The following is a 25,999-nucleotide window of genomic DNA, read 5'->3' on the forward strand; positions in this document are numbered from 1 at the left end:
TAGGATAGTTGTGTTGGATATAAGGTTACATATAGAAATTATAACTATAAGTGTTCTGCGCACGTTCTGCTCTGGAGTCTATCTCTGTCTCTACTACTTTACATTTGTAGAGTCTGGTAACATTATAAAAAAGTACTTATTCTACACAAATATTGAAGGTTTGGTATATACTATAATAGGCGCTGTTCACAGTCGGCCTCTCCTGACAAATCTCTGCGTCCTCGCAGGATTCATGGGGTGGATCATCTTCAAAGTCGTCATCTTCATCGGGCTCCTTCGGTGGCAGCTCACACCAGCGCTTCATCTTGTCGAACGAATACACCGACTTGTAGTGTCTCTGCTTTCGTTGTGCGTGAGGGATATCTTCTACAAGATATCTGTCGTTCGGCAGGACCTTGTTGATTATAAAAGGTCCTTTGTAGCGCGGCTCCAATGTGCGTGATGTGCCCGTGCTGAATGGCTCATTCTCGACCAGCACAAGGTCTCCAAGGTTGTAAACAGTTGGCTTAGCATGTTTGGCATCGTAGCGTTTCTTGGCGGCAGCTCGGTGATCGTTGACAGTTGTCGCAGCATCTGCTCTAAGTTTATCCAATTCCGCATCGGTTAGCATCTTTTGGTCTTGGCTTTGAATGATGTTGGTTATCGCGTTCTTCAGGATATCTCGAGGTTCATACCCGTACAGGAGCTGAAAGGGAGAGCATTTAGTAGTGCTATTTACCATGGTATTAATGCTCCACTGGATTGATCGGATATTGTCATCCCAACGCTTATCGATGTCATTGGAAGGCAACAACATTGACAAAATGATGCGATTTGTGCGCTCTGCGTGACCATTGGCTCTGGGTGTTCTTACAGCATTTAAAATGTGCTTAACATTGTTTGATTTGCAGTACTTATCGAAATCTTTTGATGTAAATGCTGTACAACGATCTGTTACAATTCGATCTGGCATTCCCAGGTAGCTGGTTACATCTTGCAGGACATCCAGGACGTGTTTAGTTGCTGTGCTTTTCACCGCTCGTACAATGGTGAATTTGGTGAATGCATCGACTATCACAAGAATATGCTCGTTTCTCTTGGAACTCTTCGGAAATGGCCCCAGGTGGTCCATGTGTATCGTGGAAAAGGGAATCGGCTTGATGTCATCGTAGTGGTACTGACCTTCCTGACGTCCACCTGGTGTTTTATAAAACGCACAGCCCACACAGGATTTGATGTAGCTTTTGACATAGTTTCGCATTCGGGGAAACCAAAATAAGTTTAGAATTATTGCCATAGTCTTATCCGTGCTCATATGTCCGGCCTTATCGTGACATTCATGTAAAATGTGGAATCTCAACTGCTTCGGCACAACCCAAAATAAATTGTTGCCATGTTTTCGAAACAAGCGATCTTGCTCGATCACATACTCGTCGCTCTCAGATTTCTTTTCCAATTTCATGTTTGCGACAATTTTCTGTATTTTCTCGTCCTGTAGTTGTATGGAAAATAGCCAGTCCTCTTGGTCGATTATCGTTTTTGCTATTTTCAGACTTGCGGTATCCATCTCTCGAGCATCTTCAAACGGAGCTCGACTGAGTGCGTCTACGTGGTTCATCTGTGTTCCTACTCGATGAACGATGTCTATGTCGAATTCTTGAATGCGTAACCACCATCTTGCAATCCGGGGTATCAGTTCTCGTTTCTCCATCGATGTCTTTAGGGCATTGCAGTCGGTGATAACCTTTATCTTTTTGCCATAAATGTAGTATTTGAATCGCTCCAACGATTCCACGACGGCTAGAGCCTCAAGTTCGTAGCTGTGGTAATTTTTCTCCGGCTTAGAAGTAGCTCGGCTATAATAAGCGATTGGTTTCAACTGGTCCTCCTCACGTTGTAGCAAAACTCCGGCTAACCCAACGGCGCTGGCATCGGTATGTAGTTCATGTTCTGCGTCTAGACGATAGCTGGTGACAACTGGATTTGATATTAGACATTTTTTTAATTCGTCGAAGGCTTCTTCTTGTGGCGCTTTCCACGAAAACGGCTGATCCCTGCGCAATAGGATTCTTAATGGCGCTGAAATGATGGCATATCCAGCAACGAATTTGCGGAAATAACCAGTGAGACCCAAAAACTTTCTCACATCGGTAACATTGGCTGGTTTCGGGAACATTCTGATGGCTTTCGTCTTAATTTCTCCAGGACTGATTCCTTCTGCGAGTATCTGGTGACCAAGGAATGTTATTGACTGCTTATATAACTCACATTTGTCCAGGTTTAGCGTTAATTCGCACTCCTTTAAAACTTTTAGGATCCTCTCAAGCTTCTCGTACATCTCATCAAATGTTTGACTGCCAATAAGGATGTCGTCCATGTAGTGTATCATGTCGCCTTTCTGCACTCTCTTTTGTAACTCTGCCATGAGTCGATTGAAAACCGCAGGTGCGTTCTTCAATCCGAACGGAAGTCGCTTGAATTCGTATAATCCATCTGTGGTGATGAATGCAGTAAATTTTCGGCTCTATGGGACTATCTCTATCTGATAGTATCCACTGTTGAGGTCTAGGGATGAGAAGTACTTAAACCTTTTCGCCTGCTGCAGACGTTCTTCGATGATTGGCACTGGAAAATTCTCCTTCTTGATCAGCTTGTTTAGGCGGCGGTAATCGACGCACATTCGATCGCTACCATTCGGCTTCTTGATGAGCACCACCGGGCTGTCGTACTCTGATGTTGACAATGTGATGATGTCCTGCTTTAGCAGCTCGTCGACCATTCTGCTTACGATTTCTTTCTTTGGCTCGGATACTCGGTATGGGGCTTGTGCTACTACCTGATTGCTTTCGACGGTGATATCTGCTTTGACCACGCTTGTCTTTCCTATGCCTTCCAATCCTGTCGAGAAAACATCGGCGAAGTTCTCCAGTAAGCTGCGCATCTGCTTACTTTCTTTGTCGTTCTCAAAATTTTCCAACAGCTTCGCGATATTGGTGCCTACGGGGATTGTCGGCTGATGGACTGCTCGTTTCATTTTAGAATCTCCTGACTCAAAGTTGAGCGGAGATGATGACGTCCTGTCCCAACAGAAAGCCCTCCTGCAATATATCGTTGTCTGCTATATTCACTTTCGCTGTAATCGTCTTCCCATCGATATCCATATCCACAGTCATCGCTTCTGTGAGGATACATGAACCTCCGCAAATGCCTCTAATCTTCATAGAGCACTTGTGGCGCTTGGCGTTTATTTGCTAGGCAACCGATTGTCGGATGAGACTGGCTTGACTACCCGTGTCGATAAAGGCGCTGTAATCGTGCGAGTGTACGCAGATTTTCCTCGTGAAAAGTTTGTCCTGATTTGCGGCTCCTAAACGCATGACATTGGTGGCTTGGCAACTTCCATTTGGCTCGTGGAACTTGTTGCATTTGGTACAACGTGACTTTTTCTTCTCCTTTGGACACGAATTGGCAAAGTGTCCTTTTTCTCCGCAGTTGTAGCATATAACGGATTCCTTTGTCCTTGGTGGTTTAACATCGCAGAAACCATTCTGCTCTAAGTTGCTGGCTTTCGGTGAATACTCTTTCTTGCTCGTATTTGGCCGACATCGATTAACGAAATACGATTCGGCTGCATCACGAAGCTGTTTCATTGTGGCGAAATGAATTGCTGCAATACTGTTTTGCACTCGGCTGAGGAACTGGTGAGATGGTTCCAAAGTCGCCTAGCTGGGGAAACCGAGCGGGTCGCAGGTTGCGGATAGCGGACGACCTCTCTCGATGTCAACTGTGAATAAGCTGGTGGGATAAGTCAAACACGGTACCGTGGACGGAAACCCCAGTAAATAAACAGTCCCGGACAGCCAGCGGGTATTTTGCAACGAAGCAATACCGACGATGCGAGTTGTTCAGCCGCATCTAAATAGTTGCTTTACACAAACCCACTCCCAACACAACACCTACCCAACTCCCCTCCCAATCAACATCTCACTCCGGGCCGGACTACGGTGTAATACGGACCGTGCCAAGAGTCAGCCTGGCTGGGGGCCCGGATCAAAACTAGCCCAGTCTCAAACGGTGTGCTCAGGGACATGGCGACCCCCTGTTCTAACTATCGCCTTACCCGGGCATCGCGGATCTCTGCCCGGGCGGACTTTTCCCCTTCTCCGCAACTCGTGGGACCAAATTATGGAACAGAAAACAGAAGACAAAAAAACAAAAAACACAGAGACGGGTACTCTTAAAAAACCCATGGATAAGACGAACACTGGTGTTCCACCTTCCATACCAGCACGGCCCAGAAAGGGCCGCATCCCAAAGTGGGGATGATGGGTGGCAGAAAGCCAACCGCAAACGCCTCCGCGACGTGCGCATCTGCGCCGAAAGCAACGGTAGGCACTGCCAAGGCGCTCGGGCCACCCGCTGGTACAAAATATACATACGCAGAAAGGCGGACTGCCACCCAGACTCTGCGCTCACACACCAGGAGCACCGTTGCCACGCCTTCGCCTGAATGGCTAAAGAAGGTAGAGTGGGCAAGGAAGGTGCTCCCAAACTACGGGCAGGAAAAGCCCACTCAAGAGGCGACTCAGGCGAAAAGGCAGCGATCCCTCGAACTACTTGGGCCATCGGCGAAGAGATCAAAGATCCAGCCATCGGTCTCTTTCGCCGAAATCACGAAGAATCGTGTATTACTCGGCCTGATTGACAGGGGAAATCCGGATGGCAGGATCCCCAGAAACAAGTGGAAGGCAGTGGAGTCCCACCTTTCCCTCATTTGCCTGCGCATGGTACGAGAGAAGCCAGGCACCTCGCCCTGTTGCATGGACGCGGGCTGGTACCAGGGCAGCGTCAAGGTGGTAGCATGCGACAGTCAGCGGTCGGCTGATATGTACAAAGAGGCGACAAGCAAGCTCGGCGAGGTTTACGAAGGGGCGAACATCGTTGCGCTTGACTGGTGCGATGTCCCCAGTAGACCCCGAGCCAGGATCTGGATTCCAGCAGCGATCAAGACGCCGGAGGACATCCTCTTCATGTTGCAACAATGCAACCCGCACCTCCCCACGAAGGACTGGAAAGTCGTCAAGGTGGAGGAGCATGAAGGGGACGTCAACCAGGTGGCTTTGGTCCTGAACAAGGAGTCAGTAGCTCCGATCGAGACTGCTCGTGGAGTGCTGAACTTCGGGTTCAGTGCGATACACATCAAAGTGTATAAGGGCGACTCCAACGCCGCTAGCAGCTCTGCCGGCAACCCAGTTGAGCAGGTGCTTGCTGAGGAGTTGGAGGCACCTGGTGGGCCGGAGGACGGCTACTCTACCGATTCGTCGCTGAGCAGAGAGATGCGTGCGCTCGGACCGGCAATCGAGGACGTGGACCTCAGCGACACAGAGGAGGCCGACGTCACTGTGGTGGAGGTTGAAGCTGTAGATGTCACTAAGACTTCTACAAATAAACCTTCACCACAGTAAAGCAGCGTCTGCTGCACTTCTGCTTCGCCTGACAGAAGGCGGAGCCGACCTAGTCCTCGTACAGGAACCTTGGGTGGTAGGAGGCAAGGTTGCTGGACTAGGAACAAAGGAATACAAGCTTATGCTTGAATACAAGCTTATGCTTGACCCCAAAGAAGGTAAAATTCGAACCTGCATATTAGCCAAAAGGCATCTTAGTATATTTCTACTTCGCAATTACAGCAACGGAGACAACACCGCAGTAAGCCTGGAGCTGCAGAGTGGCTCTATAAGGGTTCTATCGGCCTATTTGGCCTTTGAGAAGGAAAACCCCCCAGATGCGCTGGTCAGAAGACTAGCAGAGGAATGCGAAAAGCTCAAGTACGGATTAGTAATAGGCTGTGACGCCAACGCCCATCACACCCAGTGGGGTTGCCCAAACAACAACGACAGAGGTGAGTCTATTTTTGATTTTATTCTAAATTCGAACCTATTCTTATGCAATAGGGGCAAAGACCTTATTTCATAACTAAAGCTTGCCAAACGATCATAGATCTAACTTTGGTGTCAGATTCACTCGTAGGCGCAGTCAAAAACTGGGCAGTCTCTGACGAGCACTCCTTCTCGGACCATAGATTCATAGAAACCGTATTGTCCCTTGATTCGCCCTTGCCGGTCAGCTTCGCTAACCCCAGACGAGCAGACTGGCACAGGTACAAAGAAGTTCTGACAAATATCCTCCCCATGGAACCGTCAGAAAGCATCACAAACCCACATGAGCTGGACGAAACAGTATACAAATTCACAGAGGCATGCAACACTGCCTTCAAAGTGGCATGCCCCACAGAGAAACCAAGAGGAAGGAAAAAACCCCCCTGGTGGACCCAACAACTATCTATCCTCAGAACCAACTGCAGATGCCTGTTTAACAGAGCAAAGGCGGGAAATGAGGACACCAATTGGCTGAACTACAAGTTTGAACTAGCCTCTTACAAAAAGGCCATTAGAAGAGCAAAACGAATGGCATGGCAGACCTTCTGCTCTGACATAGAAAAAACAACTGATGCCGCAAGGCTCAGGCTTGGGCTATCTTCAAAAAGCAGATGGATCATGGTCAGACTCCAGTAAAGAGTCCTTGGACCTGCTCCTAGACGCTCACTTCCCGGGGAGCCAACAAGCAGGTCATCCACCTAAAAGAGAAACAGGAGAGGGAATCGAAATAGATCCACTCCTATCAGACCGCAACATGAAATGGTCCATTCATAGTTTCAAACCATACAAATCGCCGGGACCGGACGGGATAACACCGGCTCACATCCAGCAAGCAGGACAAATAGCCATAAACTGGTTGAAAAAAATCTTCCAATCCATCCTGGCGGTAGGAGAACTACCAACAGCATGGCAAAAAACAAAGGTGGTTTTCATTCCCAAGGCAGGGAAGGACACTCACACCACAGCAAAGGATTTTAGGCCAATAAGCCTAACATCATTCCTGCTTAAGAGCTTTGAAAGAATGATAAGCCTACACATAAGGGTCACCGTAGACCCGACACAAATATCAGAAGCACAACACGCTTACACCAAAGGTAAGTCAACCGAATCGGCGCTACACTTGGTGGTAAACAGCATCGAGAAATCACTCAACATCAAGGAATACACACTCATCGCCTTCCTGGATATATAGGGAGCCTTCAATAACGTGCTTCCCACCGCTATAACAGAATCTCTCACAGAACTAGGGGTTGAGCCGCCAATGGTGAGGCTAATCCATAAATTGCTGTCAAGCAGAATGGTCACAGCCACACTAGGGACCTCAACACAGACTAGACTAGTGAACAGAGGCACCCCGCAAGGAGGTGTACTATCACCCCTCTTGTGGAATATCGCTGTAAATAAACTACTGCGGATTCTGGAGGGAGGAGGTGGTAAGGTCGTGGCATACGCAGACGACGCTGCCATCATCTTTAATGGAAAATATCCACAAACACTTTGCGATCTTATGACCGCGAAACTTAAAATGCTATCGGTGCTTAAAATGCTAGCGAGCGGACTCGGGGTAAATCCCTGGAAAACAGAACTTGTTCTATTTACGAATACGTACAAAATTCCTCAACTTAACCCACCCATTTTAAACACAGGTACTTAGCGATCACGCCAGGTACTTGGGGTTAGTACTAGATAAACGCCTCAAATGGGGCTTAAACAACCAAGAGAGAACCAAAAAAGCGTCCATTGCACTTTACTCCTGTAAAAAAACAATCGGGCTAAGATGGGGCATGTCCCCAAGAATAGTTAACTGGATATACACAGCGGTAGTCAAGCCAATCCTACTGTACGGAGTGGCTCTGTGGTGGACCGCCTTACACAAAGAATGCATACTGACTCCTCTAAACAAAGTACAGCGAATGGCGGCTTTGTGTATTAGTGGAGCCCTTCGAACCACCCCGAATGAAGCGCTGAATGCGATCTTGAACCTCCCTAGCCTGGACTTAGCAGGCATGGAAAGGGCCAAATCGGCAGCTATTCGACTGAGGGACACAGGGCAGTGGAAAGCCATGCTAAAATTCTCCAGCATGATAAATCGATTCCGAAAATCACGGATCTATGCAAATCTATTGAATATAGTCACACACCCTTTGAGGCCCTGATTCCTGATAGAGAGGAATGGGAACAGGGCCGACCGGGCACGACGGACGCAATCTGTTTCTATACAGATGGCTCCAAATTAGAAGGACAAGTCGGTGGAGGTGTATACTCCGAACAATTAGATATCAGGAAGTCATTCAGGCGGAGGTCCACGCTATAAAAGAAGCACTTACCTGTTTAAGGAACCTTAGCCTCCAGAGAGGACACCTAGACATATATAGTGACAGCCAAGCGGCTATTAAGTCGATCTACTCGACAAACACCAATTCTCGTACAATAGCAGACTGTCGCAGATCTCTCCACGAGATGGCAAATCAGTTTACTATCAGCAGAATATGGGTTTCGGGTCACCGGGACATCGTAGGCAACTGCATAGCGGACGAATTAGCCAGGCAGGGCACCACCAAGCCTCTCCTACCAGGAGAGGAAAATGTCGGTATGCCCATGGCTACTTGCAAGCTAAACATAAAAAACCACTTCAACACACTAGCCAACACCCATTGGCAAAACGCACCACAGTGTCGCATCTCTCACCAGACATGGCCTGTGATAAACAACAGGAAAACCTCGGAGTTACTCAAGCTCAGCCGCACAGAGTGTGGCATGTTGATCCGAGCTCTTACAGGCCACTGGCTTGTTGGCGCGCATGCCGGCAGGCTAAAAGCCCCGCAAAATGATTTCTGCAGAAGCTGTAGGGATGAGGAAGAAGTGGAAACGGTAGAACACCTTCTCTGCTTCTGCCAAGCCCTATGCAGACTCAGACTGAAACACTTAGGAAGCCCCTTCATCGACGATCTTACCGAAATATCGGAGATTAATCTCAAGAGCATAGGTGCCTTTATTAAATCTTCCGGGTCGAAGACATGCTGATCAGCTTAACACAAGCCGAAACTACTAGAAACGGGACCCTAGAGAAGGAAGAATCGAGATCATGCGGTATCACAACGGACCCATTGAGGTCTAAGTGTGTCGGACTATAGTCCGACAGCCGCCCAAACCTAACCTAACCTAACCTACTGTTTTGCAATTCACGATGCAGTAGACCTGCGCGAACATATCTGATGATCGCTGCCTCGCTGAGCTTGTAGCGCACCCCAAGGGCTGACATCCTGAAACAGTACTCCTTTACCGTCTCCTTTGATCGCCTGGTTGCATTGGCCATGTTGAAATGCACTTCTGCTTCGTCTGGATTAGCGCCGAACTCGTCCTTTATAGCTTCGGTGAAGTTTTTCCACGTAGTGTGTAGAATGGGTGATGAATCAAGCCACATCTTGGCTGGACCTTTTAGCTGTGTATTCTTGGACGTTGATGCACTATGGTCAGTACAAACAAGTGGCCCTTACGACACCAAGCAATGCTTGTTACGCGCGGAGCCCTAAACCGATTTGGGCAAGTAAACGAAATCGCGGACATGGAAAAAGACGACATAACAATAGACAGTTTAAAATACATGCTCACATAGAATGGCTAGTAACATAGAAATTTTTCAAATTATTGGAAGATAGAAAATACATAAGTTTATCATAATTAGTTGCATTAGGGCTATCAAACAGTAAGACGTGACACAGTGCATTATAGTCATCACAAAGAACCCGAAAAGGATCATGAAGGGCATAATTGGATTTACAAATTGGCAGGGACAACGGACGAAAAAGACGAACTGGTCTATAGGGTACATTCCAGTTGAGGGAACTAAGAAGGAAGGGAGAGTCGACATCACCATTAATTAATTTATGCAAAAACATAACTCCATGACACTTTCTAAGATGGTTCAGGGTTGGTAGGTCCAGCAGGCGCAACCTCGCATGATAAGAGGGCAATCGACTTCCTGTGTCCCAGTTTAAACCTCTCAAAGCAAATAAAAGGAATTGTTTTTGAACGGACTCTAACATATTTTGGTAACAGCTAATTTGAGGTGACCATACACACGAGCAATATTCCATTGACGGACGAACAAGAGAAACATACAAAAGCTTTGTTGTGTATGGATCATCAAACCCCCTTGACCAGCGCTTCATAAACGCCAGGAGACTTCTGGCTTTGTTAGTTATAGTAGATATATGGTCTTTAAAACTAAGTTTATGATCAAATAGAACGCCAAGATCCTGAACAGAAAAAATACGTTCAAGGGCGTTGTTTCCGATAGAATAAGAATACAGAGATGGACTACTACGATAAAAGGTAATAAAGTTACATTTAGAATAGTTCAAATTCAACTTGTTATTCATGCACCACGTATACAAACAATCAAGATCTAATTGAAGGTCATTATATGAATTAGGTAAACACATGGACAAACATAGCTTGACATCATCTGCATACATTAAAACAGTTGACGATTTTATAACATAAGGTAGATCATTAATCATTAAGCCAAAAAGTAAAGGTCCCAGGTGGCTACCCTGTGGCACTCCAGAAGTAACATTAATTATTTTGGAAATTTTATTATTAAAACAGATAGGAAAGTATCCACTCTAGTAGGTTGGGTGGAAAACCTAAAAGGGACAATTTATAAATAAGAATCCTATGGTTCACTGAATCAAAAGCTTTAGAGAAATCGGTATAAATCACATCAGTTTGATGATGTGTCAGAAGTGATTAAAGACGTAAATTCAAGTAGGTTTGTAGAAGTAGAGCGACATCTAGTGAAGCCATGCTGACAAGGTGAAATAATAGACCTGCAATAATGCTGCAACTGACAGGTAATAATTTTTTCAAAAAGTTTAGGAATAGAACTGAGTTTAGCAATACCGCGATAGTTTGAGATATCAGACTTGTTCCCTTTTTTAAACAATGGGATAATAAAGGATTCCTTCCATATGGATGGAAATCTACATTGACTTAGGGACAGATTAAATATCAATGTTAAGGGAAGAGCAAGATAAGATGAACAATTCTTAAGTATACAACTTGGTACTCTATCAGGACCCGGTAAAAATGAGAGCTTGAGAGTATTAAGACTCTGAAGAACATCAGATACATCAATCACTGGTTTGAAGACAGAGTTCAAATGAGGTTGCGGGTATGGATAATCTTTGATAATGACATTATTGCATTTCGTATAAGTGGATTGAAAAAAGTCTGCGAATAAGTTGCAAATATCATTATCATCAGATGCTACCTTATTATTGAGAACGAGAGAGGGAGGGAAGCAGCTAGATTTTCGTTTAGAATTGACGAAAGAAAAGAAAAGCTAAGGATTGCTTTTGAAATCCCGCTTACAACGAGACAGGTAATTTTTGTAACAATCAGTATTGTACTGGACAAATTCCACCTTAGCTGAGCTATATTTGGTGAAGTCTGTCTGTAAGCCGGATATTTTGAAACGTTTAAATAGTCTTGTTTTTTTATTCTTCAGATAAGATAGTTGACGGGTAAACCATGGAGAGCTGTAAGAATTCTTCAAGGAGGAAAGAGGGACATGTTCTTCAAATAGACGGTAAAGGATCTCATAAAAGTGCCTAACTGCATCATCAACAGGAAGGTCAACTAGAAAGGACCAGCTTACTGTCGATAAAGATTCCACTAGTCTGCCGTAATCAGTCCTCTTAAAACACAAACTAGGCTGTACATTTATTGCAGTCCTAGGATTATTAAAAAAATCCATTAATACAGAGCTGAAGGGTAGGATGATAACAATCTTCAGGTAAATATAGTGGCGAAATACGACTGACTTCAGCATCGCTACTATCAAAAACAAAGATTAAGTCAAGAAGACGACCAATATGATTGGGAATCCTGTTAACTTGCTGCAAAGATAGTTCAACAAGACCATCAATAAAATCATTTTGCATCCTAGGAATCATTGCCAATGAGTCCTTACTCTCCAACCAAGAGATATTGGGAAGATTAAAGTCACCAAGCACAATAAGTTGGTCAGTTTCAGTAAGCAACAAGGAGATAGAATATACGGGAGATATATACGAGCAGGTTAAAAAAATGTTTCTTTTTGGGAAAGATAATTTTACGGAAATAAATTCAATACCTGATGATTCAGAAATATCAACAAACTCAGAAGCTAAATTGGATTTGACTCCAATAAGAACGCCTCCTCCTCGACGCGTCTGACGATCCTTCCGATAAACAAAAAAGTTATTAGACAAAATCTCACTATCGTGTACGGATGGGTTAAGCCAGGTCTCAGTGAGTACAATAACATTGGCCTCAAAAACTGAACTATTTATATAAAGCGTAGAGAGTTTACTAAGAAGCCCCCGAACATTCTGATAGTGAATTAGGAAATTTAGTTTTTTGATTTTATATCAGAGCTGGGCGCCGACAAAGAAGTCATGGAAAGGGAGCTATTTTTTTTTATATACTCGTGGACAATTATATCAGCAGGCCAAAAATTGGGGCAAAGAAGTTTAGAGAACAGCCCGTCCGGAACAAGTATTTTAAATGAAGAGTAATCTCTTTTCTGTTTAAAATTAAATTTGGTGATGTCAATACCATTTTGATTGGGAAGGGAGAGGTTTGTGACAATATGATGCATAACGTCATTTACTGTTATTGCTGCATTCAACCTAGACACAAAAATAGATTTCCTAGGTACCATGACAGTGAGTGGTACCGGAGAAGAGGGAGCAGGGCTATGCGTGTTTTTCCTAGGGATCATGCTAGTAAGTGGGACAGGAGGAGGTGCGAGGGTATTAGCTATAGGAAGTACAAGGTGCGGCAGAGCCCCGGAAGTGGCAACAGCCGGTGAACGGTTAGTAGGCCTTAATGACTCAGGCGAAACTACAGTCCCTGAATCTGGCAGCGATTGCCCCGTGGGGTCATTCGTTGATGACTCGATCCCATTGGGATCATCCTCGTCGCACGACACATAGCCTGCAGTGGGGCTGGGAAGAGAGAGGTTGGTCGAGAGATCTGGAACGTGTAAAGAAACATTAGGCAGTGTAGGACTACGATTTATATTTAATGAAGATTGACTTAGAAGAATCCGACCTTTAAAGTTCGAGTCGCAAACATTAAATCGACTTAATAAGTCCGTAAATCCAGCACGTAATGCCTGGAACTCCAGCTCCGTTTGCCTCATAAATGCTCTTATATCGATTTTGATATGTAGGCATGTAGGGCACGTCCAGTCCAGGTTAGCATTAGATCTAGTGCGATCAGCAATTTGGGCAGCACTATGCCCAAAGTCTGCACATTTTGCGTGCGCAATGTTCTCACATAACCAGCAACTAACAATTGGCTGCCGAGAAGTGATTTTACCAACAAATTGGCAACCAACAACACAGCAGGCAGACATTATTTACAAGTTGAGGTCAGTTAAATGTAGAATGTAGAAAAAGTAGAAAAAGTAGGAAGCTTTAGATGAGTGCCAACAAACAGCTGTGTGGCTTTGCAAAACGCAGAGGAAAGATAAGAAAAGAGAGCGGTAAGACCAATTCAGCAAAGACCCGTTAACTCGAAAATGAGAGCCGGTGACTGAAGTTGGGAGAATGTAGCAGAGCGAACGGTGCGAGAGAGCGCCAAAACAACAATGTAAATAAGAAACAACAACAATGCACAAAGCACCCGCGTCTTTAACTATTATCCAATATAATAATACAGATAATGATTTTAACACAAATAACTAAATTGCATGCATACGGCGGTCTCAACCGAGTTGAAAATGAAACTTTGGGAATATATCAGATCGGTAATTTAGACACTAGGCGAATAAATGTAGGAGCAAATATAAAACGCGTCCGTGTACAACAGAGACCGAATATATATAAATGGCGAGTAACAGGAACTTCTCGTCCCACTGGTAGGCATCAACCACTTTGTTGACACGATCGATGAACTGATTGACTGAAATGGCGTTGTCGTCGTTGGGATCAAATTCTGGCAAGGTGTTGGCAATTTCCTTGACTGAAGCTTGCCTCACGTTATTAGTAGCCTGTACAGGAATGCTCTCGTTGTTAACCTCGTTGATATCCAAATCGATTATTTGGTGCTGTTGCTGACTTCCTGCATGGGCTGGTGCTGCGTTTCCCATTTGAACGGTAACTAATTGAGCTAACATGTCCTTTAGTTCCTTCATCTCGTTTTGCAATCGTGAAATTGCCGCTGACTGTGCTGACATCGTTTCTTCTTGCTGCATGTTGATACCCACTGCTGCTGGCAGTTCTACGTCCTCCGATTGTTCAAACTGTATTAGTCTTTGAACCAATTCGGCTCTGGTGCCCAAAACTGACACGTTTCTAGATCTCAGCAGGAATCTTAACACGTCGCCTTTAAGATCTGCTATCTTCGGCATTTTAATGTTGTTTTAGCGACTAGGTTGGCAGTTCTTTTTGCGAGCGAGACAACTATATGTACCTCACAAAGTTCTGCATCTGCTTTCCCCCTTGACCAATACACACAAACTCCTTGTATGCATGTATGTGCTCCGGCTTCTAGAAAATTCTGACTTGCATCGACTTGTAAAATTCACCAATACTCACAACCGCTTTGTGTGTATGTGCTTTGGCTTCTCTTGAGACTTCTGCTGCTCTTGAGACTTCTGCGGCCACAGGCTCACTAAGAATCCTGATCTAACTGATATGCTTTACTCCACGGGTTCACTAAGATTCCCGATCTGCTTTCCTTGAATCCGCCTGCCACGTAGAACTGGAACACATCCGTAATTTGCAATTTAAGCTGTCACATAGACCTGGGAACACATCCCATTGCAAACTTTCCACGCCGACGATTCTTGCTGCTTTCTTAGAGTTCTTGGCACAACTCCTCCGCTTCACACATATCCAACCACACTGATCCCACTTCTGAACTGAGAAGGGTAGCTTTTCGAGTGGTGTAGGTTTTATTTAGGATAGTTGTGTTGGATATAAGGTTACATATAGAAATTATAACTATAAGTGTTCTGCGCACGTTCTGCTCTAGAGTCTATCTCTGTCTCGACTACTTTACATTTGTAGAGTCTGGTAACATTATAAAAAAGTACTTATTCTACACTAATATAGAAGGTTTGGTATATACTATATTAGGCGCTGTTCACACTTGGCATAAAATATAGAATTTTGGAAAACATTCCCAAAATGGGTTTTGTAGACACAAAAGTTGTCGATTCAACGGCGAACGTCGTTAATAAAGTAAACGATAACAATACTATTAATAATAATTGTAATTATAATTGTAAGTCAATATAGTCGAGCCATCTGTAGCAGAATACAACAGCCCACTTCTACTTGTCCCAAAGAAAACCCTTCCGGGCTCAAACGAAAATAAATGGCGACTAGTAGTTGACTATCGTCAAATCAACAAAAAACTTCTGTCTGATAAATTTCCACTCCCAAGAATTAATGAAATTTTGGACCAACTAGGTAGAGCAAAGTATTTCTCATGCCATGATATAATGTCAGGTTTCCATCAAATTGAACTAGAAAAAAAAAAAAAATTGAACAAGAAAATTCAAGAAACATAACGTCGTTTCCAACGAGCAATAACTCATATCGTTTTACGCGATTACCTTTCGGTTTAAAAATAGCCCAAAATTCATTTCAGGGAATAATGACTTGCATTTTCTGGACTTGAAGCTTCTCTAGCATTCCTCTATATTGGATGTTCCGAAAGACATATGCACAAAAACCTAAAAGACATCTTTGAAATATGCAGAAAATACAACTTTAAATTACACCCACAAAAATGTTCATTTTTTATGCATGAAGTGACCTTCCTTGGTCATAAATGCACAGACAAAGGAATCTTACCAGACGACAAGAAATATAATAACTATCCAGTCCCACATAATGCAGATAGCGCTAGACGATTTATAGCATTTTGCAATTATTATAGACGATTCATTAAAAACTTCGCCGACTATTCACGGCACATAACTAGATTACGTAAAAAGAATGTTCCATTTGAATGGTCTTCCGAATGCCAAAAATCATTCCAATATTTAAAAGATAAACTTATAGAACCAACTTTATTACAATATCCTGATTTCCTTAAATAATTTTGTATAATAACGGATGCAAGTAAACAAGCATGTGGAGCGGTTTTAACGCAAAACCATAACGGACACCAACTCCCGATAGCATATTCATCACGTTCATTTACAAAAGCTGAAAGCAATAAAAGCACTACAGAACAGGAACTAGCAGCAATTCATTGGGCAATTACACACCTTCGACCATATATTTATGGCAAACATTTTACAGTTAAAACCGATCACAGACCACTAACATACTTATTTTCAATGGTCAATCCTAGTTCAAAACTCACGCGCATTCGGCTCGAATTAGAGGAATACGACTTCACAGTCGAGTATCTAACGGGAAAAGATAACTTTGTGGCAGACGCCCTTTCTAGAATAACAATTAAAGATCTTCAAAATTTTACGGCAAATATATTACAAGTCACTACAAGACAAAAAAGTAGACAAAATTCCTGCGCAGGAAAAGATAAAGTAGAATTGCCTAGGCAATCTCAAGTAAAAGCTTCCAAGCCCAACGTATTTGAAGTCATTAACAATGACGAAGTACGTAAAGTAGTGACCTTGCATGTGAATAATAATCTATGTTTTTTCAAACATGGAAAGAAATTACAGCAAGATATGATGTTGGAGATTTGTATACTAATGGAAGTCTTGACTTAGGTCAGTTTTTCCAAGGGCTTGAACTGCAGGCTGGTAAACACAAAATTACCCAACTCAAAGTGGCACGATGGGAAAATATCTTTGAAAATATTTCAATAGATAAATTTAAAAAATGGGCAACAAAATATTAAAATCATTAAGAGTAGCGCTACTCAACCCGGTGACCCTAATAACAACTAATAATGAAAAAGAAGCAATATTGTCTACATTACATGACGACCCTATTCAAGGAGGACATTCAGGTATAACAAAAACCTTGGCCAAGGTCAAAAGACACTACTATTGGAAAGGAATGAGTAAAGACATAACCCAGTACATACAAGTGTCAAAAACGACAAGACATACTAAAACTCCTTTAACACTTACAGAAACACCAGAAATGGTATTCTATAAGGTAATTGTGGATACGATCGGTCCACTGCCGAAATCAGATCAAGGAAATGAATATGCAGTCACCTTAATATGTGATCTGTCAAAATACCTTGTTGCCATACCAGTACCTAATAAAAATGCAAAAACGGTAGCAAGAGCTATATTCGAAGAATTTGTTCTAAAGTACGGTCCAATGAAGACGTTCATTACGGACATGGGAACAGAATACTAAAATTCTTTAATCGAACACCTATGCAAAAACTTAAATATCAAACATATAACATCGACAGTACACCATCATCAGACTGTCGGAACTGTGGAACGAAGCCACAGAACCTTTAATGAATTTATACGTACATACATCTCAACTGAGAAAACGGATTGGGATATATGGTTAAAATATTTTGTTTATTGTTTCAACACGACACCCTCTATGGCACATGATTATTGTCCATATGAGTTAGTGTTTGGTAGGACTTCGAATTTACCAAAACATTTTAACAGCGTAGAGAGAATAGAACCTATTTAAAATATAAGAATTTCAAATATTAATAAAAAAGAACAAAAACTTCATAAAGATAGGTTAAAAATTGTTATTTCATAAAAGCTTTTATAAAATTTTTACGTATGGCCATACATAGAATAAATTCAAAAAATTAATGCATAAATGCATAGAATAACTAAATAAATAAATAAAAAAAAAAAAACAAGAACAATTTTACCAAAAAATACAAATATAAAAAAACACAACATGATATCAATATTTTCTGATTAGAACAACATTTTTGAATATCATTTTTCAACTTTCTTATATTCTTTTACGATACAAAATAATTTCTATAACTTTAAAATTTTCAAATATATAAGTACTAGAAGATAATTTTAAGAACTAGAAATAATTTCATTTTTATTACTTTTTAAAAAAAATTAAAAAAAAAAACAAAACATATTCTTTAGAAAATAACTTCATTACATTACGCTATTTTTCAAAGGAGGGAGATGTAGTATGCATGTATCATTGTAGCGAGTACCCACTGTACCGACACCAACATTGTGTTACAGTGTACTTAAAGAAATACAAAACTCTCGGCCGCTAAGCTCGTGCGGCCAGCCAAAATAAGAATGCGACTCAGAGCCCAACTTATGGGAAGTGCTAGTGTCAGCATATTCCCATGGCCTGAGTGCAGACACATACAATGAATGCATATACAAATTCTCTCGCGCTCTCGCTGCTATCAGCCAAATACATTTGTGAGCATATACATTTATATATACATGACGGCCGCTGCCAATGTTTGCAGGCAGCGCAGCCGCGAATAGCTAGCTGTAAGTCACAATTATGACTATCAATTAATAAAGAACAAGCTTGGCCGTTGGCCACTATAACCAAATCTTTTACTTTGTTCTGAGGAAGATATCACACATCTATAAATTGGATATAATTAATACAGTATTGTTATCGATCGCAGCTGTGTGGTCTGCTGCGCGGTAAGTTGACTAATGGTGGTAACGATCATGTTACCAGATATGCGGCTAATCTTATATGTGTAGTGGGTTACACACTATACAGGCAGAGAAAATGTTATATTACTTACCTTAACAACGCTGTGAACTGCTTGTGAATATAACATGCTCACTTCAACAGGATCTTGTGATAATTCATGAGTTGATTTGAATAGTCTCTTTTTAAAAACAAAACGATTTTCTCCTGAAGGAGAACCATTAGCCTTGCATTTTAAGGTAGTACTCGAAGTCTGATTTAGTTCCCATGCTGATATTATGTCATACAAGTAATCATAACTTTTTATATGTTCTTCACCGTCTGGTCGAGACTGATAGATTGCCCATCCATCAATTGTAGTTAAGTTTAGCTTCTCAGCGAGTTTCTGCACAGCATCGCCAGCAGTGTCGGTTGGGTGAACATCAATAGCCTTCGTGCGTGCATCTAAGAAAAAAAATCTGCATACAATTGTTCCCAGGCGTCTCATAGCCTGAAAAATAGAATGTTAATATTAATTGAATATATATTTAAAATAATTGAATACCCTTTTCTAATAAATTTAAAGAGTATATTTTATCTGACAAAATGTATGTAATATATAAAAGAACAGTAAAGAATAAATTTTGATAAGAACCATTAGTATTGTCGATCTTGCCATGTCTGTCTGTCAATCCCAACGTTATAACCCTTAAATTTATAGGAGCTAGAAAGCTGAGTTCCGAAATGCCAAGCCCAGGCTAAATATGTACCGAATCAAACGATTAATTAAAAAGTTATGAGCACATTAATTTTTCGTCATAAGGCGCAGAAACGCTAGCAGTCGCTATGGTGTCAACATTTTTAAAACCAGACAGTTAAAACTTGACATGTAGATTATACTAGCGAATAGTATGCCGTTTAACAGAGTTGCTTTCCTAACTTGTTATCAACTAAGCACAAAAATCAAGTTGTTCTTAAATAAATTTTAAGTCCGGCGCTACAAGTATGTGTATAACCAAGAGCAAAATCCCAGTATGTGATTTTTTTTCGAATAATACTAGCTTACATAATAAAATCGTAAATATGCTACAAATAGATACATTAGGATAACGTCATTTATAAAGATGCAAGCTTACATCTTTTGCCGAAAAAGAAGTAAATCGTTAATTATACCCGTTACTCGTAGAGTAAAAGGGTATACTAGATTCGTCGGAAAGTATGTAACAGGCAGAAGGAAGCGTTTCCGACCCCATAATGTAGTTATGTTCTTGATCAGGATCACTAGCCAAGTCGATCTAGCTATGTCCGTCTGTCCGTCTGTCTGTCTGTCCGGATGAACGCTGAGATCTCGGAAACTATAAGAGCCAGGCTATTGAGATTTGGCGTGCAGATTCCTGCGCTTCTTACGCAGCGCAAGTTTGTTTCAACAGAGTGCCACGCCCACTCTAACGCCCACAGGCCGCCCAAAACTATGGATCCTACAGTTTTAATGCTAGAATAAAAATTTAAACTGAAATATATTGTCCTCATCAATACCCTTAGATTGATTCAAACAAAATTTTGCCACGCCCACTTTAACGCCCACAAACCGCTCAAACCTGTGACGCCCACAATTTTTATGCTAGATACCAAATTTTAACTGAAATGTATTGGTCTCGTCAATACCTATCGATTGATCGAAAATAAAATTTTCCACGCCCACTCTAACGCCCATAACGCTTAAATCTGTCTACCGCCGGTAGGTGGCGTATTTTGATCTCGCTTTGCTGCTTGCATTTCTCCATTTCCTTTTGGTTCTTTTAGCTGAGTTACGGGTATCTTATAGTCAAGGTACTCGACTACAGCGTTCTTCGTTGTTATACCCGTTACTCGTAGAGTAAAAGGGTATACTAGATTCATCGGAAAGTATGTAGCAGAAGGAAGCGTCTCCGATCCCATAAAGTGTATATATTCTTGATCACGATCACTAGCTGAGTCGATCTAGCCATCTCCGTCTGTCCGGATGAACGCTGAGATCTCGGAAAGTATAAAAGCTAGGCTATTGAGATTTGGCGTGCAGATTCCTGAGCTTTTTTCTCAGCGCAAGTTTGTTTCAGCAGAGTGCCACGTCCACTCTAACGCCCTCAATCCTCCCAAAACTGTGGCTCCTACAGTTTTGATGCTAGAATAAAAGTTTTAGCTGAAATGTATTGTTCTCAACAATACCTTTCGATTGACCCAAAAAAAAAATTTGCCAAGCCCACTTTAACGCCCACAAACCTGTGACGCCCACAATTTCCATGCTAGATAAAAAATTGTAACTGAAATGTATTGTTCTCGTCAATACCTAACTCTTTCCAACAACCGTTGGAACTCAATCTCAATATGCCACAATTCTAGACTCACATGGCCAAACTATAACACGAAAAGAACAAAAACTCTCCTACAATGTAGTAGGGAGGACATCTCCACTCTCCTAAATGCCCTCACGGGCCACTGTCTCATAGGGACTCATGCGACAAGGCTGGGTCTAAGTAACCACGACTTCTGCCGCAGCTGCAAAGAGATAGACGAAGAGGAGAGCATCGAACACCTCCTATGCTTCTGCCCAGCGCATAACCTAAAGCGCTTTCAAACCCTAGGTAGCTACACACTTCCGAACCTTGCGGCCATCCAGGACGTAAGCATTCAAAAACTACTATGTTGCTTAAGAAGAACAGAATACTTCGCGAAGGCAGTAAACCCATGAGCTAGGGAAACGGATCTTTCAGAGATCATGTGGTATCACAAGGGGCCCATTGTGGCCTAAGTGAGGGGACTAATATTTAGTCTCCAACCACTCCTACCTAACCTAACCAATACCTATCGATTGATCCAAAAAAAATATTCCACGCCCACTCTAACGCCCATAACGCTTAAATCTGTCTACCGCCGATAGGTGGCGCATTTTATTCTCGCTTTGCTGCTTGCATATCTCCATTTCCCTTTGGTCACTTTAGCTGAGTAACGGGTATCTGATAGTCGAGGTACTCGACTATAGCGTTCTTCCTTGTTATTATTGTAAACGTTTCATTATATATTATTATATTATATATTATATTATATTTGTATACAATTTTTTTTAAGCTCCATTTTGGTGAACTGTTACCAAACTCTCTAAGAAACAAAATAATATTCCGGTTATTATCCTTCGCTTAAAACACAGATTTTATCATTTCTCCTATAAAAAGAAATAAATAAAAGAAATAAATATCACAAAACATGCATTTGTAGCACCCCCAGAACGTTCAGATACCGAAAACACATGATCGGCCTGATAAGTCAAGGAGAGGTGTTAGTAATTAAGTATCTACAGTAGGGGACAATGAGTAGCATCTTTGTCTAAGATAGCAGAGTATTTTGAATAAGTTTAATAATCTCTTTAATTACAATGATCATCTGGTTTGCCTGATTCCTGATGGGGGTTGAGCTGCTTGGACTTTGGTTATTTGCTATTATTAACTGTTATGAGCTGTTATTAGACGGTTACTATCTGTTCAGTGGCTAATGACTAACCACACTCAGATTGATAAGGGCAAACCAGCAATACAATTCGACAACTCACGGGTGTCGCGTGGCCAGAACAACGACCACGATCGTCCTACTAGTAACCTTAATCCAGTAGGTGGCAAGGTGCACTAGCAGGCCGTTGACTCCTAATTATCCTTTGGTGGGATCATTTTGTTAATTCATCCAATATGGGGGGCTAGCGAAAGCTCTAATCTGGTATAAAAGACCCCAGACAATTAGAGAAGATAGACAGAATTTGTTCTGATCTCCCTGGCACTGGCTTAGAAGTGCAACTCCCCTGAAGTGAGGATCACGATTGGAAGAAGACTAGTGTCCCGAAGGACGTTCCCATCCTTTCCTGGAAGCCGACATTATTTGGGAGAAACTCCTTCTTACCGGTCCTGCAATCGACCACAACTCGAAGAAAGTCTCACCCCGAAGGACGAAGAGTATAAGTGAATCAAGTATATGGCCTAAGAACCCCAAGATGGGCAGCAAAACGTCCAAGGTGGCCGGCACCGTGGAGATCGTTGACCACAAGGTTGATATCCAAGATGTTAACAAGACCATGAAACTCAACGTTGGACTACTCCTGGGATCCGTAAGGACTTCAAGATGTGCAGCAAAACGTCCAAATTGGCCGTCAGCACCGCCAACGTTATTAACACCGTGGAGATCGTTGACCACAAGGATGATATACAAGATGTTAACAAGACCATGAAACTCAACGTTGGACTACTCCTGGGATCCGTAAGGACTTCAAGATGTGCAGCAAAACGTCCAAATTGGCCGTCAGCACCGCCAACGTTATTAACACCGTGGAGATCGTTGACCACAAGGATGATATACAAGACTATGAAACACAACGTTGGATAACTCCGGGTTCTGGTGATCCTTAAAGTCGTTAAGATCTACAAGCGCTCTGTTCAGAGACGCCGCGACCAACATCACGCCCCTTAGAAAGTATGTTACGTACGCCCTCCACGTAGAGGGATTCACATAGTGAAACAACGACGAATCTTTAGCCAGGGGGAGGGGTGCATGTGACTTACCAGACTCATACTGGTAAAAGCAGAAGAAAATGCAATTCGGCAATTCTCGGGTGTCACGTGGCCAGAACAACGGCCACGATTGACCTACTGGTAACCATACTCCGGTAGCTGGTAAATGGCAACAGCCGGCCGTTGACTCCCAAGATAGCAGATATCGAAAAATAGTAAACCTAGCTGGAAACACCTAGGTGATCCGATCCATACCGGCACACAAGTAAAAGCTCTAGTCTGGTATAAAAGACCTTAGACAAATAGGGAAAGGAAGAAATTCATTTGGGTGTGTTGCTGACGGGAGCCGGCAGCTCCGAGGGAAGGCGACTTTCCCAGGGGGTAGTCGTCCACGGAGTCTTCTGCCATCAGGACCAGCCACCATATCCAACAGTCCTTGAGGAGAACACATTTGCAGTTCGAAAGAATCTTATGTGTTGTAGGATGCGCACATATCGGGTACACACTGTAACATTAAATTATAAATATATAAAAGTCCAAAGTCCATTGGTAACTGTCGCTGTGTTGGTATGTTTCACACACAGGCCGACTTACTTGAATACTATTTAAATGTCGGGCGCACTGCATTCCCCCTTTGGCTTAAATAGCGAATATTAATATATTCGCATAAGACTAATGGGCAAGAAGTAGTCTATAAAAATATTGGCATCTCAACTGCCCATTCAGCAAAAGCCGCCTTAAGGAGGATTTAATTGGTTGCCAGCGTGGTGAATATATGCACAATTCCATTGTCTATTTTTGTATTGTATTGTGTATTTTTCCTCCTCTGCTGTCGAATGCTCATTAACCAGACTTAAGCTTAAGCGAAACATTCGGAATTGGGAACTTAATAAAGAAATACCTGTTTGTCTAAAATAAAACTATTACTACAAGTGTGAGGAGAAGCACTGGCATTAATAATAAGTACATTGCGATGGCGACAATAAAGATTTACAGTGTCGAACCTGCGCCGCCATTGTCATCAACGAACGTGGAGAGGTCAACAATAACGACGACATCCGACATACTATGATGTTTGTGGACGCAGTATGCTCCTGAAATTTGTTCAGCTGTAGGAGCCATCCATTTAGAGGCGTAGCGACCAATAGCATACGTCGGAGAAAGTAGTGATGCAATATAAATGTGTTAATAGAGCGAAGCGAAGCTAAAGTGAACCTATGCGTAACCGAAGACCAATAGCCTTAAGTAATACAATTGAAGAACAAGTGAAAGTAAAAAAAAACATTGAAAGCATTCAAAAATGCATTAAAATACATTTAAACCAACCGAATCAATACATAAAGTGCGAATCATGATGAACAATTAGAGAAGGCGAGTCTCTCCACCTCTTAAATGTTTCAATTCTATAGTGGAGGTGGTGGTGGTTCCTAACAGAATATACACAAAAACAAATGAGATCGTTTATTTAGTCAAATACGTTTTTATTTAATCATATTCGTGTTAAATTAGTTTCCATTCAGTATTTTAAATAAATTATTGTATCTTTCCATCTATTTAAAGGCATCTTCTTCTTTCATTTCAACATGCATACACCTGCAAACGTCAGGTCAAACTTTACAATCATCATATGCCCATGCACAGGATGATAGGTGTTCTCCATACTTGGAATGAATTACTGGGGTGGCTTCTACATCTTTAAAAAATTTATGAAATGATTTCAATTTCGTAATATGTTCCTTGAAGATCTCACTTCCATGCTCCCTTAAGAACTCTTCAATTTTTGAGGAAATCATTTTTTCTTTCAACGTAATAGTCTGAATGTTTATCTTAAACTTAAGTTTGGTAGAGATAAATCAATATATTATACTTAGAAAACAGATGTTAAAAATGCAATAGATCGTGATAGACCCACCCTGGAAAGCAAATTCAAAACAATTAAATTAGTTTTCTGACTCTATTGTGTTTTTTTTTTTTTTTTTTTTTGCTTTGCTATTTATTTATTGAATCTTCTCCCTTTGGATACTAACAATAAGTGTATCAAATCTTAGACTAATTAATCTAACTCACAGTCGTATGACTGATGTTGTGCTAAAGGGGCCCGAAAGTTATAGCTGGCTTGGCAGGTCGTTGCGTTGTAGACGGGATCGGCTGGAAGCCCAAGTCAAGCCTCTTGCGAGGCGATTGGAGTGCACAGAGAGTTTTTCGTTGTAGGACGCCTTTTGTTTGCCTATTTCATCTTTAACGGTAAGAATGCTTAGGTCCCTGTGGATGTTTTGGTTGCGAATATACCATGGTGCCCCAGTGATAGTTCGCAGGATTTTCGATTTAGCGCGCTGTATAATGTCTATGTTGCTTCTGCTGGCGTTCCCCCATAGCTGGGAGCCATATGTCCAGATGGGCTTGAGAGTGGAGTTGTAGAGCAAAACCTTGTAGTCCAGACGCAGGGGCGAACGAGCGTTAAGAATCCAGTGGAAGCTGCTGGCCTTTAGTTTTAGATGTACTTTCTTGCGTTCGATGTGTCTTCTCCAGGTTAGTCGTCTGTCAAGGTAGACGCCGAGATACGTTACATCGTTGACTTGGGGAATCTGCGTATTATTCAATAATAGTGGAGGGCATGTTTGCCTGTTGAGAGTAAACGTTATGTGTTTACATTTTTGTTCATTTATTTTAATCCGCCAATCAGATAGCCACCTCTCTACTACGAGGAGGTGGTTTGCTAGCTGTGTTGTGGCTCGGCCTGGGCACCTCGAGCGACTTAAAATTGCGGTGTCGTCAGCGAACGTAGATGTTGTTAGCTGCTCGTTCGTGGGAATATCCGCTGTGTATAGGAGGAACAGAGTAGGCCCTAGCGTGCTTCCTTGCGGGACTCCAGCTTTGATAATGTAGTCGTCGGATGTTGTTGTATTGCACCTTACTGCGAAGGTCCTGTTGTATAGATACGACTCAAGAAGCTTGT

General features: G+C 42.2%; 1 protein-coding gene across 8 annotated transcripts in view; it reads right to left on the reverse strand.

The window, feature by feature from the left end:
* The window catches only part of Myo81F (Myosin 81F), a 2,624,640-nt gene that overhangs the window by 270,943 nt on the left and 2,327,698 nt on the right, over nt 1–25,999 (reverse strand). For all 8 annotated transcript variants that reach the window (XM_070995759.1, XM_070995757.1, XM_070995758.1 and 5 more), the window contains one exon: nt 18,630–19,025. In XM_070995759.1, the coding sequence (XP_070851860.1) occupies nt 18,630–19,025 (396 nt within the window). The remainder of the gene's footprint in view (nt 1–18,629; nt 19,026–25,999) is intronic.

This window comes from Drosophila suzukii, chromosome 3, assembly GCF_043229965.1.
Source record: "Drosophila suzukii chromosome 3, CBGP_Dsuzu_IsoJpt1.0, whole genome shotgun sequence".
Taxonomy (NCBI): domain Eukaryota; kingdom Metazoa; phylum Arthropoda; class Insecta; order Diptera; family Drosophilidae; genus Drosophila; species Drosophila suzukii.